The following is a 19927-nucleotide window of genomic DNA, read 5'->3' as shown; positions in this document are numbered from 1 at the left end:
AATTGAGGTATTGACAGTGGAAGTGGAAGTGCGATGCCTGGCGTAGAGCAGATACTGAGTAAGTATCTGTTGACTGAATAAGCTAGTGAGAGCTCAGAGCTGGACTGTAGAGACAGCTAGTTGGATAATTTTAAAGGCTGTATCTTTAGAAAAACCCAGTAGTTACCAATCACCCCATTTGTTTTCATAAATAATAACAAGTACTTACATGGCATTAACACATGCCAGGCACTGTTCTAAGCATTTCACATACATTTATTTACCTTCTTAATCCTCACAGCAGCCTCATGAAAGAGGTATTGTTACTTTCCCCATTGTATAGATGAGAAAACAGGCATCAATAACTGGCCTAAGATCACACAGCAGCAGGTAGAGTAACAAAGCCATGATTTGATCTCAAGCAGTCATGCTCTGGAGTTATATTTTTAATCACAATACTGTACAGCCTCTCTTACAGTAACTCTTACAAGATTAATGTTATGTTTGTCTATGTTTGAACGATTTTAGGCAAAACTGGACTTGTCTAAGACATAGTTAGGTATTCTCTGATTTTTTTTTTTTTTTTGTCTCTTAATTGAGTGTTTGCTTTTTGTTGAGTTAAATTATTCTAGGCCATTGTGACTTTGTTTCTGTCTGTTGGCTAACCTGTCTGGAGTAGGAAATGTACACTCTGTTGGGGTGATTTGCTCAAAGTTGAGACTGTGGTTGTAACTTGGCATGATAATTTGGAAAAGTGGCTGAGTGCAAGACACTAGGTTAGATAGTTCAGCAGAGGGCTAGATTGGAGCACGGGAGGAGGTGTGAGTGGAAAGTCAGATTCAACTAATATTTTTTTACTGTTGCTAAAACCAGTATAATTCTGAATAATTTTGATAAAATTGGTGAACAGAGGGCCTATTTTGTAGATTGAATGTAGATGAAAAACTAAAACAGTCTTTTATCTGAAGAGCTTTCTCAATTTTCTTTCGTTAGAAGGTGACCCAAGAGGAGCTTGGCAGCCTCTGAAGGAACGTTTCCCTTTGCATAATGAACTGTCTGTAGAAACCTTGAAGACACCTTTAGCCATTAGGACACTGCTCTCATTTTGAGTAAACAGTCTCATATTCAATCAGTTTTGTTTCTGGTTTAAATACTTACAATTGACTTGAAAACATAGAGATATTGACTTCAATTTGTGCTGTTAATTTCTGCTCACAATCAGTTGTCTCAGCGAGGTTTACATGTTCATATTCTTTGCTTAGACTAGGGTTTTTCTTTGTTTTGAAAACAGAAAACTTTTTCACAGAAAAGGTTAATCTAAAGTTAATTTGATTTCCTCCTTCATTTCTGCATTCTTTTGTTTCCTTTCTTATATGTACTAGCTTAGCTCACTTTAATTTTTTTTGTTGTTGCTGAAATGATTTTAATCTATAGGTGAAACACTCTTTAAATGATACTCAGAATACATTACAATTTGGTTTTAAGATAGATTTGAGTTTAAAACAGGTCTTACAATGATTCCAGTAAATCAAGTGCTCCAGAACACAATTCAGAGATGTAACAATTATGTGATGACTTCTTAAATGTCCAAGGGGATAAAGATCTTCTTCAAATATGGAAAGAAATTAAATCATTCTATAGTACTAACCTCCAAGAGTTCTTCTCTTTTATAGACTACAATATTATTGTCAGTTTCATATACTTTTACTTTATGAAGAACTCCCGCAGGAAGAAATTTCTGAAGGTCTTCCCAGATATAAACAGCTACATTTTCTGTCGTCTTACGACATCTGCAAAATACGGCACATCCAGATCCAGATTCTTATGATCAAGGGGCTTCATAATTGCCTCCTGTGGAGCCGATGGGTCGCGCTGAAGGAGAGCAGGCGGGACACTCGCGCCCACCGTTGAGGGCCCGAACCCGCTTCGCTCGTGGTTTTGCAGGCCCACGTCCCGCCAGCGCCTCCCGCCCTCCAGTTCACTTTAATTTTTCAATGATGTGTGTTCTAAAGAGTAATTTCTGGTTTACTCCCAAATCTTTATTTATCATCTCAGAAATCTTTGGAGGAAACTTTTAATATCCATAAAAACTTTATGTCACTGACTTTGAAATTGACTTGTACACTTGTTACTTTAGATTTAAATCTTCATAAATGTATCAAATAATTCATGCCATGATTTATCATTTACTTAGTAATTAGTGATCCTGAACTCTAATTTATTTCACCTAGTCCACTGAGAATTACTTATATTCTGTTTTCTTTCAGTAAAGCTTTATTGCTGAGTAATGAAGTATAGTGCACAAACTTGAACGCCTAGGCTTGAAGTTGCTACCTTGTTTTGCCATCACAGTACCTTTTTAAAAAACAATGCCTGGATTATTTACTATATTCTAAATATTTCAGGTTTTTAGATGAGTAGTCTTAAGAAAAGTGAAGTGCTAGCTCTGTTTTCTTTATCCATACTGTCAAATTTTGGCATCATGGTAGCACTTAACAAATTTGTAGTTTCAGCAGTGAAGTCCATGGCATGTAGTAATTTCATAGTCTACCACAAAATTGAGTAATTTTGTAGCTGGTATGTAGAAGACAGTTACTTCAGCTGGTTTAAGAAAGCCTAGCTAGCCATTTAGCAAAAGTATAAATTCTTGGATCTCCCTCAGAATGTTAGAGCAAAAGAGATGGAAAAATATGCAAGAAAAGAGGAACTTGGAGAACAAATACAGAGTGTAATAGCATCTGTCTAAAAGACATCTCAAAAGTTATATTACATGAAATAAAAGCAAAAATAGTCAGTGAAATAGTAGAAAATTTTCTTCACCTAAAAAATCGTATCTTCTGATTGAAAGAGCATTCTGATACTCGGGAAGTTCAGATGAAAAAAGATCTCCATTTGGTGTCAACCTCTTTTGTAGTTTTAGAAATCCAAGAGCAAAAAGAAAACCCTAAAAGCTGCTAGACAGGGAAAAGGTTGGCCTCAAAAAGAATAAGAGTCTACTGGCATTGGATTTCTTAGCAGCAGCAGTAGATATTAGAAAGCAATAGGGCGGTTAATTCAAAGTTCGTTCTGAGTTCCTAAATCTAGAATTTGATAGCAACCAAATGATTACTCAGGTGAGAGGCCAAATTAAAGACATTTCCAGAAATATAAGGACTTGGGAAATCTACCTTTCATACGTTCTTGAATATGTACCCAGAAAAATGAAGGAGAAGTTAGAGAAAAAAGATGAAACAAGATCCAAGAAACGAAATCTCTTAAGACACCAGTGAAGATCCCGAGATAACAACTATGCCGGGGACCTGGAAAGCAGGTGGTTCAAATTAGAGCAAGAAGCCAGAATTGTCTGTGGAAAATGTCATCAAGAAGAAAGTAAAAGTCATTATATAAATTGTATGCTGGAATTTCTTAATGTTAAGGTAAAAGGCAAGGCAGTAAGAAAAAAAAGCAGAGACTGGGGATGCAGTATTACATTCTTGGCGATAAACCAGATTGAGCTCTCGAGAAGCCATAAATAAGTCTTTTGACTAAATGGTGCTGAAAGTAAAAGAAGACTCTTGAATATGCATGCTTTTGTGAAAATACCATATTTGGGGGGGGAGTTGGTGGTGGGGACTGATACAAAGCTTAAGAAGAGTGCAACTAACATGTTTAACTGCAGCATATCATAGGAAAAGATAAAAGGAAAGCTTGGAGAATGTGATATAATGGGTTAGAGTTGGATTTGACGTACAAAAACAGTGGAACTCTTTGAGAGCCACATCTTTTGATTAAGATATGTTACTGACCTACACAGTATACTTAGGTTAAAAGAAAAAAAGAGTGTGACTTTCAAGCCAGGGTTATTAATAACTTAGTGAGAAAACTTGAAGATGTGTTTTTGTTTTTTTTTTAAATTTTTAAAAACATTTCTTTTTTTAATTAATTAATTTATTTACTTTTGGCTGTGTTGGGTCTTCGTTTCTGTGTGAGGGCTTTCTCTAGTTGTGGCAAGCGGGGGCCACTCTTCATCGCGGTGCGCGGGCCTCTCACTATCGCGACCTCTCTTGTTGCGGAGCACAGGCTCCAGACGCGCAGGCTCAGTAATTGTGGCTCACGGGCCCAGCTGCTCCACGGCATGTGGGATCTTCCCAGACCAGGGCTCGAACTCATGTCCCCTGCATTGGCAGGCAGATTCCCAACCACTGCGCCACCAGGGAAGCCGGAAGATGTGTTTTTATGATCTTATAAATATATGCCTATTGCATATTCTCATTTGAACCACAATGTAAATAAACCAAAAGGAGAAGAACAACAGCAATACAAACACCTTCAGCAGGAAAACCAGTAGTATACCAGTAGGAGAACGTCTTAAAAATATGTTGTTTGATTTTTATCTACCTGAAGTGGAAATATTCTTATTATTCCCTTTTCTCCATACTTGGCCCAAGAGTGCAGGTTGAGGAACAGCAGTGTTTAGTATCTCTTAGCCTAACCTTCTATGTTAACTCTTCTGATGTAACTAACAAGGAAAGAAATTAGATCCGAAAGTATTTCAAGAAATCCCGTCACCCAGCTTTTGCCATCAAGCTTTACAGACTGAGCAACTTACTTAACTCTCTGGGTCTTTATCCTCATCTGGAGTTTTTCATCTCCAAGCTTTCTTCCAACTTTTTACGTTACAAGGCTTTTCTATTACAGATTTTCTTCTGAAACTCAGTGAGCTTTGAAGACAATTCTAAGAATGTGTTTTTAGGATTAAGTGTGTAGCTTCTTTTGTGACATCTTTGGACAATATTCATTTGCCTTTGTGAGTTTTGAGGTGGTGAATCATTTTTGACTGTATCTTTTACGAAGTTAGTGGTACATAGCATTCACATTTTGAAGGAGCATTCTAGAAGAAAGAAAACACAGTTAACAATATTAGTAACGAAACAACTGAAATCACTTACAGATCCTACAGATGTTAAAAGAATAACTAGGGAATTTTATAAACAGTTTTATTCCAATAAGTTCTATGCATTGGATGAAACAAGACAAATTCCTTGAAAAAACGAATACAGGCAGACCTCTTTTCATTGTACTTCACTTTATCGTGCTTCACAGATACTGTTTTTTGTTTTTTGGCTTTTCAAAAATTTTTAAACAAACTGGAGGTTTGTGGCAACCCTGTATAAAGCAAGTGTATTGATACCATTGTTCCAGCAGCACTTGCTCACTTTGCGGCTGTTTGTCACATTTTGGTAATTCTCGCGATATTTCAATCTTTTTCACTATTGTTATCATATTTGTTATGGTGATCTGTGATCAGTGATCTTTGATGTTTCTGTTACGACTTGCTGAAGGCTCAGATGATGGTTAGCATTTTTAGCATAATTTATTAATTAAATTTAGCATAATTTAATTTACCTTTAAATTAAGGTATGTACATTGTTTTTTTTAGACAATGCTGTTGCATATGTAATAGACTACAGTATAGTGTAAACATAACTTTTATACACATTGGGAAACCAAAAAATTCATGTGACTTGCTATTTTGCAGTGGTCTAGAACCAAACCTGCGATATCTTCAAGGTATGCCTGTTCCTAAAACTGACACAAAAGGAAATAGAAAATCTTAATAGCATCATATCTATTAATGAAATTGAATTTTTTCCCACAAAGAAAACTCTAGGGCCCAGATGCCTTTACTGGTAAATTCTAGCAAACATTTAATGGAAAAAAATAAAGAATCCTTCAGAAAATAGAAACTAGTGTTATACCGATAGCAATACCAAAGACATTATAGCAAACTGTAGATCAGTATTCACCGTGAACATATGTGTAAAAATCCTTAAATATTTGTAAGTCAAATCCAGCAGTATGTAAAAAGGACAATAAAGCATGGTCAAGTGGAGTTTGTCCCAGGAGTATGATTTTATTTAGAAATATCAATTAATAATGTAATTCACTATATTGATGTAATAAAAGAGAAAAAACATCTTCTCAATAGTTGTAGCAAAGTATTTGTTTGACAGAGTTCAGTAGCCATTCATGATAAATAGTTTTGGCAAATTAGGAATAGAAGGGAACTATATCAACCTGATAAAGGGCACCTACCAAAAACCTATAGCTAACATCATACTTATTTAATGATGAAAGACTGAATGCTTTCCATGGGGAAAAAAGTAGTTTTTCACTCTGACCAGTTGTAGTCAAAATTGTACTAGAAGTTCTAGCCAGTACATTAAGTCCAGTAGAGGAAATGTAATACATTCAGACTGGAAAGGAAGGAGTAAAGTTGTCTTTATTCTCAGATGACATGGTTGTGTATGTAGTAAATCCTGTTCCTAGAAATAAGAAGTGAACTTATTAGCAAGATTGTAGGATACAAGGGCAATATACAAAAAGCAGTGGAATCTCTCTATAACAGCGGTGAACAATTGAAAAAAAAATGAAATTGACAAAAATACCATTTATAATAGAATAAAAACATTGGGATATTCAAGTGTAAATTTAACCAAATATATGTAAGATCTATACACCGAACTATGAAACGTCACTGAGAGAAACTTAAAAAGACCTAAGTAAATGGAGGGAGGTACCATATTCATAGATTGGAAGACTTTGATACTGTTAAGGTATCAGTTCTACTCAGATTGATCTGTAGATTCAAGACAATCCCAGTCGTTTTCAGTAGGGTTTTAATGAAAATTACCAAATAATCATTCATTCTATATGGGAAAGCCCAGGTCTTAGAAGAGCTGGCACAATTTTGAAAAAGAACAACAAAGTGTGGGGACAGTGTTCCCTGATTTAAAGACTAAAACATAAAACTGTGGTATTGGCATAAGATAAATAAATCAGTGGAACAGAGTAGAGGGTATAAACCCATGTGTGTGTATTCGATTGATTTTTTTTTTTTAAATAACTCTAGTCTTTTATTCAGGTATACTTTAAAAAAATTTTTTTTTAAATTAATTATTTATTTATTTTTGGCTGTGTTGGGTCTTCGTTGTTGCGAGCGGGGGCTACTCTTCGTTGCGGTGCACAGGCTTCTCATTGTGGTGGCTTCTCTTGTTACGGAGCACGGGCTCTAGGCGCGCCGGCTTCAGTAGCTGTGGCACACGGGCTCTAGAGCGCAGGCTCAGTAGCTACAGCACGCGGACTTAGTTGCTCCACAGCCTGTGGGATCTTCCCGGACCAGGGCTTGAACCCGTGTCCCCTGCATTGGCAGGCGGATTCTTAACCACTGCGCCACCAGGGCAGTCCATTGATTGATTTAAAAAAATTTTTTTAATTGGATATTTGACATGTAACATTGTGTAAATTTAAGGTGTACAACATGTTACTTTATACAGTTAATTGATTTTTGACAAAAACATCAAAGATACCATTGTAAGGGGAGCCTTTTGAACAAAATAGCTGGAATAAAAGTTTACCCTTACTTGTGTACAAAAAACATGGGTCATAAATTTAAACATAAAAGCCACAACTATGGAACTTCTAGAAGAAAACATCAGAGAAAATCTTCACGACCAGCATAGGCAAGGATTTTTAGTTTATTTGTAAAACATGAATCATAAAAGAAAAAAATGGGTTTCATCAAAATTGAAGGTTTTTGCTCCTTAACGGCAGCTTATAAGCTGGGAGAAGATACTTGAAATGCCTACACCTGACAAAGGACTTGCACCAATCAGTAGAAAGAGAGAGTCACACAACTTTTTAAAGACAGCCCACCTTTTAAAAGGGTAAAATATTTGAAGTCACTTAAATGAAGATATATCAGCTACAATAATCACATGAAAAGCATGCTCAAGATAATTAATCCTCAGAGAAATGCAGGTTAAAACTATAATTGCATACTGCTGCCACCCAGCAGAGTGGCTAAACTTAAAAAGACTCACAATTTCATGAGTTGGCAAGGAGGTAGAGCTCCTGGAATTCTCAGGTATTGCCAGTGGGAGTATAAAATGGTACACCACTTTGGAAAACTTAACAGTTTCTGAAAGTCAAATGTATGCTTACCCTATGATTCAGCAATTCCAGGAAAACATTTGTTTACAAAAAGACTTAAGTATAAGTATAATATTCTTAGAATCTTTATTCCTAATAGTCCCAAACAGGAAACAATAGGCATGTCTGTTAACAGATGAATGCATAAACTGATTGTAGTATATCCATACAATGGACTATATATATACTACTGTGCCATAAAAAGGAAGAAACTACTGACATATGAAACAACTTGGATTAATGTCAAAAACTTAATGAGAAAAGGAAGATGGACACAGGAGTACGTATCTATGATCCCATTTATGTGAAATTCTAGACAGAATTTAGTTACAGAAAGCAGAACAGTGGTTGCCTAGGGTTGTGGTGGGGAGGGGGTGCGGTGTGTTTGTGATTGACTGGAAAGGACCCGAGGAAACATCTTGGTATGATAGAAATGTGCTTCTTTTGTCTTGATTGCAGTGCTGCTTACGTAGGTGTATACGTTTGTCAAAACCTGTAGAACTATATATTTAATAATGCGTTTTTGGAATATCAGTTATTTCCCAAAGTTGGTTTAAAATTTCTTTTTAGCATTTTGATTACAACTTGATAATTCTTTTGTTGGTGCTGATGTGTAGCTCTTGTATATTTGATAATTAATGATTTTTTAAGTGTGTAATAATTTTAATCTAGAAACACCAAAAGCATGTGTTGCCTCTTGCATTAGAAAATTATGATATACCTCTAGAATCTAGACCTTTTAAAGTGGATGAAAGTTTTTCATTTGTAAGGAAAAGACACAGCACAAATGCCCATTTTTCATAATATGCCTTTTTGATTCTATTTCAGTATTAATAGGGAGCTTTCTTTGCTTTCTTCTGTTAAAGTATTCTGTGCAGAATATAAATATTAGACTGCTAGTCTACTCACAAGGTTGTTATAAAATTAGGCGGTTTTTTGGAGCTGCTTGTGAAGGTTTTATCTGCGCCCCCTGGTGGTTTTGATTTCTCATTTGGGATAACATTGGAAATACAGTCATTACTTTTGTAGAAGATGAATTTTACAGAAGACTTTAAAACTTTTAAATTAATCTTTATGTTGAAAAACTACCCAATAGCTTCTATTGACAACACTATAAGGCTTTATTCTTGTGGTAGTCTTTACAAGGTTATTCAGTACATGTTTCTCGGGGCTTCTGGTGGCACAGTGGTTAAGAATCCGCCTGCCAATGCAGGGGACACGGGTTCGAGCCCTGGTCCGGGAAGATCCCACATGCCGTGCAGCAGCTAAGCCCGTGCGCCACAACTACTGAGCCTGCGCTCTAGAGCCCGCGAGCCACAACTACTGAGCCCGCGCATCACAAATGCTGAAGCCCGCGCACCTAGAGCCTGTGCTCCGCAACAAGAGAAGCCACCGCAATAGGAAGCCTGCGCACCGCAACAAGAGTAGCCCCCGCTCGCCGCAACTAGAGAAAACGCACACGTGCAGCAACGAAGACCCAACGCAGCCAGAAATAAAAATAAATTTAAAAAAAAAAACATGTTTCTCCATAGGTAATTTTATCATATCTGAGGGCTCTTTCCACAGTACCTTTAAGATCCCTTATTAGGGATCTATAGTTTTCATTCTATAGTATAGTTCTAAATATCCTGCCATACAAAAGAGATTGGGGCATATCTTCTTAGAAATACATAGTCAGGATGAGACTGGAACATTTTATGGTGCCAGAAAATAAGGAAATGCTCAAATTGGGGATTGTTGAAAAGTCACACAGGAGCCAGCTTGAGGTAGTACCTAACAAAGAACAAAGCTGGAATAATTTGGTTAACAGGTAAAATGACATTGGATTTTAACCCATAGGGTAAAATAAGTACCCATGAATCCATGCTGATACAAATAATTGAATAAAGAAACAAATAAGGAAAGGGGACAGGTTTGTTTTGTTTTGTTTTTTAACAGGAACAGTCCAGTTAATAATGAGGGAAAAAGAAAATCGTTATTAGGCAATACCACAGTCATAAAATTTTGCAAACAAGACCTACCTAGATGATGCTCAAATTAGATCAGAGTTTGAGGAGAAAGTAGGATATTTGAATAGTCTCAGAGTATTCCCCCCCAATATTTTTTAATACAGAGGGAAAGATAGTATATTTATAGTGGAGACATCTGGCAGAAACCACCTTGGCCAAGTGATCAAAATTAGCATCACTAGTGAAAAGACATGTTGACATCATGAACCCCTTGATAATGGTGCACTGAGAAGGACATATCATTTCTATGGTATTCTTGCCCCAAAGCATTCTAATCATGAAAAAACATCAGCAACTCACTCTGAGGGATATTTTACAAAATACTGGATCAGAAGTTTCAAAGTCATGAAACACAAGGAAAAAATTAAGAGTTGTTACAAATAGGAGGGGGCTTAAGGAAAAATTACAAAAATGTTGCAAAATTAATAGAGTTCCCAAATATCACTCACCCAAGCTTCCTCTGATGTTAACATCTCACAGACTTAAAGTGCAATTATCATTATCAAAATCAAGAAATTAACATTCTTACAATACTGTTAAACTGTATATTTTAGTGAAAAAAGAAATTGTGACACTGGAAAGTTTTTCTTTTCCAGGATTCTATTCAGGATCCCACATTACATTTAGTTGTTTCTTTGAAAATACTATTGTCACTAGGAGGATTTGATAAGACTTGCTGTATTTTGTTTTTAAATTGTTAATGGACTAATAGGTAATAAATTATTTATAAAGTGGCTATTAAAAGAATTTCCTGAAGGAGTAGTCTTGTTGCTACTTATTACTATTTTACAAATTTGGGGAATTGGCTAAAATTTGAGGAAAGTTTATTTTTCTACCATTCTGCTTATTTCTTTTCCTTTTCATTCTGAGAAACCTCAAAATCACCTAACAGTGGAGTAGCAGCTTGGTGTGTGTGTATAGTAATGACAGTGCTTGAAGAGCCAGAGGCCTACATCTCTTTGCTACTGTTGGGAATCTCTTACATTCTTTTTTTCTAAATGATAAAAAATATATGTATAATAAAGAGAGGTGGTTAATGTTTCTTCATCTGAGAAGATGATGAATGAATAAGCAACCTTTCTATCTCTATTAATATTATATACTCTCTAGCGTTAATATGTCCAGTTGGAAATATTTATTTAAATTTATTGTAGCAACATGAGCTCTCTAAAAGCAACTTCTTAATTATTTTATGTGGTAATATTAATAAGATTCTTGAAATCACTTGTTAAAATAGGAAACCATCTAGATTTCACATTTATTCCTGAGTATATTCAAGGGTGCAGTGATCTGGGTATGGTCTCAGCAATTTAATTTGCTGTTTTCCACGTAAACATTCCATAGTAATACCTATATTATTATAATATATACCTATATTATAAACTCAGACTAAAATATCTAAGTTTTTAATATCTTCAATTTTAGAGACATACATATATGTATGACTATAAGATTAACTATTACAATACTTTGTATAATATAATGTAAATTGAATATGTAGGCACTTGCAACTACTAAAAAAGATAGTCCTCCCAAAGGTATCCTTACAAAAAGTGGAAAAATAACATGAGTTTCAGCTTGGCAAAACATATGAAACACAGTATCTCTGAGTCACAAGATGAGTCAAAAGGGTGAGGTTTGTTTGTTTTTCCTTGTTCATCTGTTTTAAGGGAGTATGATCCCAAGTAGCAGAAAAAAATCTTTGATGAAAGTTGGTGCCAGAAGTTGGAATTCTTTATATTTAGCTTGTACAAAGTGCAGAGCTGAAGCGTTTAATGGTGCTGCCAAGGTGGGTTTGATCTGTTTTAAAGATCTGTGCCTGACTTTTAAGATATTGGTAATAACTGTAAACGGAAAGTAACCTTTAAAAATTTAACCTTTATAAAATTTTTTCTTAAAAATTTAATTAAAGAATTAAAATCGAAAAATGCTGGGTTTTCTTTGCTCATACTTGCAAAGAATATCTTTAGAAGAATATTCAAGAAGCTGGCAACGTTGGAGGGAGGCTTTGAATATTGAACTGTGTTCAAACCATGTTCAAATTTTGAACCATGAATTGCTAGAAATAAACTAAATTAAAATTTTACAAGATAAGTGAAAATTAGAGTGCCTGGTACATAGAGATTGATTTAGTCTGTCTGGTAAGAACCACCTGACTTCCATGATCAGCTTAGCATTGTTAATCCTGTAATATCTTACTCAGCATACAGTTGGTTGTATGTTATGGCAGGTGCAGACAAACAAAAGGGTAAAAAGAAATTTTTTATGATATATTTTCTTTGTTATAAGAAATTAGTCCATCGTATATGCAACTCTTTAAATTGGAAATTAAACTCTTGGGTAAGTGGTGAATTTTTTTCCTATAATTATCACAAAATCGTTTGGTAAATCATGCTGCCTCTTTTTGTTTGCTTTTAGTTGATGCTGATGAAATTAAAAGGCTAGGAAAGAGATTTAAGAAGCTCGATTTGGACAATTCTGGTTCTTTGAGTGTGGAAGAGTTCATGTCTCTGCCTGAGTTACAACAGAATCCCTTAGTACAGCGAGTAATAGATATATTTGACACAGATGGGAATGGAGAAGTAGACTTTAAAGGTAAGGAAGTAGTTTTTTTTTAAACTACAAGTTAGATAATCTATGAATAGTCTTACAGCTCTGTGTACAAAAATGTCTGAAAAATTTAGTTTTTCTTCAATGTCTTTGTATTACTGGTTTTCTTATAAAGATAGATTACGTTAAAACCTCAAAATCTGTGATATATGAACCTTAATGGACTAATAAGATCTTTTACTTTTGGGGTCATAAATGATCAAATTGCCCTTTAAGGTAATCTAAAAAAATGGGATTTAGTATTTCTTTTGTTGTTAGAAAATTAGTCTCACTTTAGGGAAACTTATAATATTAGAAGCTACATTTTTAAAACCTTTTATAAAAGAATGAGACTTAATACTAAGTCAGCAATAAAAAGTAAGCTGAAGTAATAAGGATATGAGTATTATCATAGAAAGGATTAATTTAGTTAATCTAGATTTTACAAAGACAGTAGTGCTTTTGCTAATATTAACCATTTGATTCTACACTTTAAAGTAAATGAACATTTCATTTCACCAGGGAATCAACAGATTTTGTTATTTTAGTTTGAGGAACTGGATTATAAGTGAAGGGCTTTAAAACTGGTTATGATTTAGTGTGTATCAGGCAGTGAAGAAAAATGACCATTTGTTATGAAACTTCCAACAGTTTATTTAAATGATTCTGAATTTTGGAACCAGAAATCCAAAATTATTTTTTTTCTGCCAAACAATGTAAATTTTTTTTAAAGCCCCCTTTTGTCATATTCTAAGAAAAAAGAGTTAAATAGCTTAAAGAATATGTTTTTGAGTGTTATGGTCTGTAGCATAAGTAAATATTTGTTTAAATTGATTTGACTTTAGAGAACTCCAAGTTCAAATTAAAATGTATATATATAGAACCTCGTTTGTTGCGAAGTTTCAAATTTGGTTTTTTCAATTTTAAACACCACTAGTAATATTTTCTTTTGCAGCAAGAAAATATCTTTTTGTGAGCATGTAGGGGTTTGTGTGTGTGTGTGTGTGTGTGTGTGTATGTGGGTACATATTGTTTTTCTTTGTGAAAAATTGAAACTTCTGATTTGTAAACATTTTTTATTCTTATTCAGAGTTCATTGAGGGAGTCTCTCAGTTCAGTGTCAAAGGAGATAAGGAACAGAAGTTGAGGTGTAAGTATTTCTCTTCACTGAGTTCATTCTCCCTCTTAGACCACTACCCCATACTGCATTATAACCTCCTTTTAAAATATTCTAAAAGATGTCTTTTATTCTAGATCCTTAGTAAACATAACAAAAATTTTACATTCTGGAGAAAATCCTTTCTGGACATTTGCAGTTTGCATTTTTTAATGATGTGTCGTTGTTGCTTTTAGTTGGATAGAAGGAAAATAGAATTTCCTTCTACAGCCATATGAATTACATGTCTTAGATAAGAGATTTATTTTTAATTGAAGTATAGTTGATGTACAGTGTTTTATAAGTTACAGGTGTACAATATAGTGATTCACAATTTTAAAGATTATATTCCATTTATAGTTATTATAAAATGTTGGCATGAAAGTGAGAAGAAATGCTCTAATGTGATTAGATTAACTTCATTTACACTCGTATTCAGAATTATTTAGCCAGAAGTCCACTATTTTGGTTTACGTAGGCTGCCTCTATCATAGGGAACATCTGATATCTTTTTAAAACATTCAGCTCTTAACTAGAGAGATGTTGTATTTAATAACAGTTCTCTGAGGTGCAGGCTATATGCAAACATCCTTTGCAAACGAACTCTTTTTGATGTAAATGAGAATAATAGTAATAACAGTTGCTGTCTTTGATTGTATATTATCTCATTCAGTACTGTAAAGAACCTGGGAGGTTAGAACTATTATTAGCCCCTATTTTATATGTGCAGAAAATGAAGCTTAGGAAGGGTAAATAACTTACCTCTAGGCTACACTAATTGACCAAAGCAGTCTTGACTCCATAGCCCATATACTCTCTTTTTTTTTTAAAGATTTCTTTGATGTAGACCTTTTTTTTTTTTTTTTTAAATCTTTGGCTGCATTGGGTCTTCGTTGCTGTGCGTGGGCTTTCTCTAGTTGCAGCGAGCGGGGGCTACTCTTTGTTGTAGTGCATGGGCTTCTCGTTGTGGTGGCTTCTCTTGTTGCAGAGCACGGGCTTTAGCACGCAGGCTTCAGTAGTTGTGGCGCACAGGCTCAGTAGTTGTGGCTCGCGGGCTCTAGAGCACAGGCTCAGTAGTTGTGGCGCACAGGCTTAGTTGCTCCGCGGCATGTGGGATCTTCCAGGACCAGGGCTCGAACCCGTGTCTCCTGCACTGGCAGGCGGATTCAGGGAAACCCAATGTGGACCATTTTTAAAGTCTTTATTGAATTTGTTACAATGTTGCTTCTGTTTTATGTTTTGGTTTTTTGGCCCTGAGGCATGTGAGATCTTAGCTCCCCGACCGGAGATCAAACCCACCCCCTGCATTGGAAGGCGAAGTCTTAACCACTGGACTGCCAGGGAAGTCCCATAGCCCATATACTCTTAACCATTTTCACCTAAAGACATCTCTGGGTAGGAAGGAGCTGTCCTCATAGTAGAATTCTAATTGTTTGGCAGCTTATTGTTCTCTCTCTCATTGAAAGTATTCGTTTGTGAGTGCCTTTGATTTTGCCATTGATTTTCCTTACTCTCTTTTTAGTTGCTTTCCGTATCTATGACATGGATAAAGATGGCTATATTTCCAATGGGGAACTCTTCCAGGTGCTGAAGATGATGGTGGGGAACAATCTGAAAGATACACAGTTACAGCAAATCGTGGACAAAACCATAATAAATGCAGATAAGGATGGAGATGGAAGAATATCCTTTGAAGAATTCTGTGCTGTAAGTACATTCGTTAGTTACGTTTCATGAAAACATTTTTAATACCACTTAATAGAGAATTCCTTTATTTTGCCCTAGACATTTCTATTTTTGATTTTGTGTAATTGCCCCATATTCAAGGTTTTGAAATGTTCTTTGTTGTAATTGTTACTAATTTTATTCTCAATAATTAATATTTTCAGTGATTGTCTGATAAAACGCCACAAGAATGGTACTAGTAACTTTTACTTATTAATGGTAGCCTCCCAAATGAACAACTAGGTTGTTTGAAAATACTTTTGTGGGAAATATGAGTTCATGAGTTTCAGCTAGGAATCCAGAGGCTTGGTTTCACGAGGACAACAGAAATGGAGTCCCTGTCCGTCTTAAACTCAGCAGCTAGGCATTGTAAAAAGGTGATTTTATTTTTCTAAGCTACTGATGGGTAGGTAGTTCTTGTAATCTGGGGCAAGGGCTCCACAGAGGCAGGGACTACAGTTGTGGGAAGGCCTAGACAACTAGCTCTAGGTGGAAACTGGGGCAACGGCTCAGCTTCCATTTTACTGCTTCTCTTCATTACTCCCGCCCCTAAAGCAAAGATGCTAACTTTTTGATGTGTTAAAAGCAGTTTTAACTGTAAGCTAGAGATACTGGACAGTGCAAAGGAAGGGCAAAGATAACAAAGAAAAAGGTTTGAAAAATTTCAGTCATGACTGGGAAATCTTTCTATAAAAGATTTTCCTCCTCTTCTTCTTTTCATTTTTTACTTAGATGACACCAGGGAAAACAAATTACTTTGGTTGTGTGTTATATAAGGACTTAAGTATCTACTTCAGCATTAAGTAGAAGTTCACGTGATCCTTTAAGGATCTTTCTTCATCTCAAGGGAATACTATCTTTGCATTTTGTTTCAAAAAGTAGGGTGGTGCTCTAGTTTAAAGAACACTCTAGGGGGCTTCCCTGGTGGCGCAGTGGTTGAGAATCTGCCTGCCAATGCGGGGAACACGGGTTCGAGCCCTGGTCTGGGAAGATCCCACATGCCGCGGAGCGACTAGGCCCGTGAGCCACAGTTGCTGAGCCTGCGCGTCTGGAGCCTGTGCTCCGCAGCAAGAGAGGCCGCGATAGTGAGAGGCCCGCGCACCGCGATGAAGAGTGGCCCCCACTTGCTGCAACTAGAGAAAGCCCTCGCACAGAAACGAAGACCCAACACAGCCATAAATAAATAAATAAATAAAATTAAAAAAAAAAACAAAAACCACTCTAGGTCTTTTTGAAAGAGAGTTAGATAGGCTTGAGCCTTGAGATTTGGAACCCGTGCCAGGTGGTACTGCTCTGTGTCCTGTCCCTCCGTTGTGTCTCCTCCCTCACTGTTTTTTAATAAATAAATTAATTAATTTATTTATTTTTGGCTGCGTTGGGTCTTTGTTGCTGTGCGCGGGCTTTCTCTAGGTGTGGCGAGCGGGGGCTACTCTTCATTGTGGTGCGCGGGCTTCTCATTGTGGTGGCTTCTCTTGTTGCAGAGCGCAGGCTCTAGGCACGTGGGCTTCAGTAGTTGTGGCACATGGGCTCAGTAGTTGTGCCTTGTGGGCTCTAGAGCGAAGGCTGAGTAGTTGTGGTTCACGGGCTTAGTTGCTCCGCGGCATGTGGGATCTTCCCGGACCAGGACTTGAACCCGTGTCCCCTGCATTGGCAGGTGGATTCTTAACCACTGCACCACCAGGGAAGTCCTTCCTCCTTCACTGTTGCCAGCACTTGCTGAAGGACTCCCGTGGACGGACATCGCATTGTGTGTGACATGAGACCATGCTGGTAGTGGCATCATAGGTAGCAGCCAGTTTTCGAAAGAAGGAAAAAAAAAATTAATTCCAAGACTTGAGGGAACAAAACGAAGAAGGGAAACTCTTGACTGGAGTGTTAATGGAAGGGATGTATATAAGTGAAGACTACTTGCATTTAGTAAATATAAACTGAAACTTGCATGTAAGTCACTTACCAGTGAAAGGAAATTAAAATACATCCCTAGGTATCATTTCTAGGTATAGAAATGATACTATTTACACTGAAGATATAAGCTAAGCTTTGAGTTTGTTTTTCAGCATTTTGTGATAAATTGCCTTTATTTGTATTTTTGGAGGGCATAGTTCAGGAATGAAGAAAAATGTTTTGTGTATTAAGCCAACTTTTTGGAACATTTATCAAGCTCTTAACTTTGGCTTCATTGATTTCTCTTTATTCTGATTTCTTAAGCTATAACAGTGAAAGAGAAAGGACAGTTTATTTGTGTATGTATGTATGTATGGCTGCATTGGGTCTTCATTGCTGTCCACGGGCTTTCTCTAGTTGCGACGAGCGCAGTCTACTCTTCGTTGTGGTGTGCGGGCTTCTCATTGCGGTAGCTTCTCTTGTTGCGGAGCATGGGTTCTAGGCGCATGGGCTTCAGTAGTTGTGGTGCGTGGGCTCAGTAGTTGTGGCTCATGGGCTCTAGAGCGCAGGCTCAATAGTTGTGGCACACGGGCTTAATTGCTCCATGGCGTGGGATCTTCCCAGACCAGGGCTTGAACTCGTGTCCCCTGCATTGACAGGTGGATTCTTAACCACTGAGCCACCAGGGAAGTCCCAAGGAAGTTATTTTAAAAGATCGCATACTACATATCTACTTTAACATTTTCAGAATACCTTACCATGCACAAATATTATAAATTATTAGTGACAGGATTAAAGTTGTTGGATTGAACACATGTATTTACTTTTGCTTCCTCTCAAAACTCCACTGAAATTAAATGGGTTAAAAAGAAAAGATTATAAACCCACAAGGACCAAGTGAATAGCAGAGAGGATAGTAACTAGATTTGGCAACTTATAAAGTTGAATGGTTAATTGGTTTAGCAGACAGGAGTAAAAATTCTGAGCTAGAAACTTGGAAAGCTGAGCAGCAACTTGGTTTATAAGGTGGAATCCCTGAAAGGCTCAGAAAGTGGTGATATAATGTAAGTTGAAACTGGGTGTGAAGGTGAGGCTAACAGAATTGCTTAAAAGTTTAAGAAGCAATTAGAGCAACTTCCCTGGCGGTCCAGTGGCTAACACTCCACGCTTCCACTACAGGGAGCATGGGTTTGATCCCTGGTCAGGGAATTAAGATCCCGCATGCTGCACGGTGTGGCCAAAAAGTAAAAGAACAAAACAAGCAAATAAATAAATAAAAAGAAGCAATTAGAACACAAGATCTCCTTCCGACTCTGTTCAGCTTCTCCTGCACTTTTAGTGTGAGATTGGAGAAAGTGAAATAGGGCTGGATGTGTGTGTGTGTGTGTGTGTGTGTGTGGGTATTGGGGAATCAAGTGAAGATAAGCGTATTTGTATTTTGACACCTCCAGCCTTCTTCCCTAACCTGATTCCCTGGCAGCTAGACTTGTACCCTCCAGGCAAGTGGTGGGACAGCCCTCTTTGGGAAATCTGATCTCCAGAAATGGTCTTACCTGATCACTCAAAGCACAGCCCACAGTCAACAGCCCCATTTTGTATGTGGAGGCTCTAGTGCCCTTTCCACAGGAGCAGAGAGCCACGGATCACCAGACATTCAAGGAAAGCCTCTAATATGGATTATAGAGATGAGATCAAACCTGAAAAAGAAGCTTGGAGAAGCAGGCTATGCAAGGCCAGTAACAACTTTCAAAGTAGAACAAAAATCTGTCATGGTTATCCTCAGGGATATAATATATTGGATCTTTGAAACAAAAATTGGAGAATATATAAAAGAGCTCTCGGACATTTAAACTTTGAAATACATTCTAGGAGGTCTAACACCCAGATGCTAGGGTTCCAGAAAGAAAATGCAGGGAAGGAAATGTCAAAAATGAATCAAGAAAATATGTCAGAATCAAAAGTAATGAGCTTCTTTGACCAAAAGGACTTACTAAATACCCAGCATAGTATATAAAAATAATGTGGGCCTAGGCACATTGTCATGAAATTTTAAAACAAACAGATGGTTCTACAAACTTCCAATGAGCTAAAGTAGAGGGGTAGGGGAAGGGTGTCATACAAAGGTTCAAGAATCATAATGGTGGCAGATTTCTCAGCAGAGTTGGGAACTAGAAGACAATGGAAGCATTGCCTTCACAATTTTGAGGGACAGTTATTTCCAAGTGAGAACTGTCAATAAACTCAAACTAGATGGTAGAAATAAAGACATTTTCAGGTATGCAAGGCCTCCCTTTTTGGGAAACTACTAGGGGATGTGCTCCCACTATAAAAAGGTTATAAATCAAAAAAAGAAGACAATGTGGGATCCAGGAAGCAGAAGGTCCAACATGAAAGAAGGAAATCTCTAGGATGATGGTGAAGGAGGATCCATAGATGACAGGCCTGGATTGGAGCAGGTTGGAAAGCTCTGGGAGTGATTTCAAGACAGTAAAATTGATAGAATTACATAATATATTTAAGTGCGTTTAGAACAAAGTTTAGGGTTGAATTAATGATAAATACATAGAACACCTGGCAAAGAAAAAGATCAGTTATTAACTGTAGCAAAACAAAT

General features: G+C 36.7%; 1 protein-coding gene across 1 annotated transcript in view; it reads left to right on the top strand.

Annotated features, from left to right (window-relative positions):
• Positions 1-19927, top strand: part of PPP3R1 (protein phosphatase 3 regulatory subunit B, alpha) — a 57045-nt gene that overhangs the window by 33698 nt on the left and 3420 nt on the right. Inside the window, exons 3-5 of the mRNA XM_061210575.1 lie at positions 12378-12554; positions 13639-13698; positions 15227-15411. Coding sequence (XP_061066558.1) covers positions 12378-12554; positions 13639-13698; positions 15227-15411 — 422 coding nt within the window. The remainder of the gene's footprint in view (positions 1-12377; positions 12555-13638; positions 13699-15226; positions 15412-19927) is intronic.

This window comes from Eubalaena glacialis, chromosome 14, assembly GCF_028564815.1.
Source record: "Eubalaena glacialis isolate mEubGla1 chromosome 14, mEubGla1.1.hap2.+ XY, whole genome shotgun sequence".
In the NCBI taxonomy this organism is placed as follows: Eukaryota; Metazoa; Chordata; class Mammalia; order Artiodactyla; family Balaenidae; genus Eubalaena; species Eubalaena glacialis.
The sequence above is the reverse complement of the archived record's forward strand: the minus strand, read 5'-3'. Positions and strand labels throughout refer to the sequence as shown.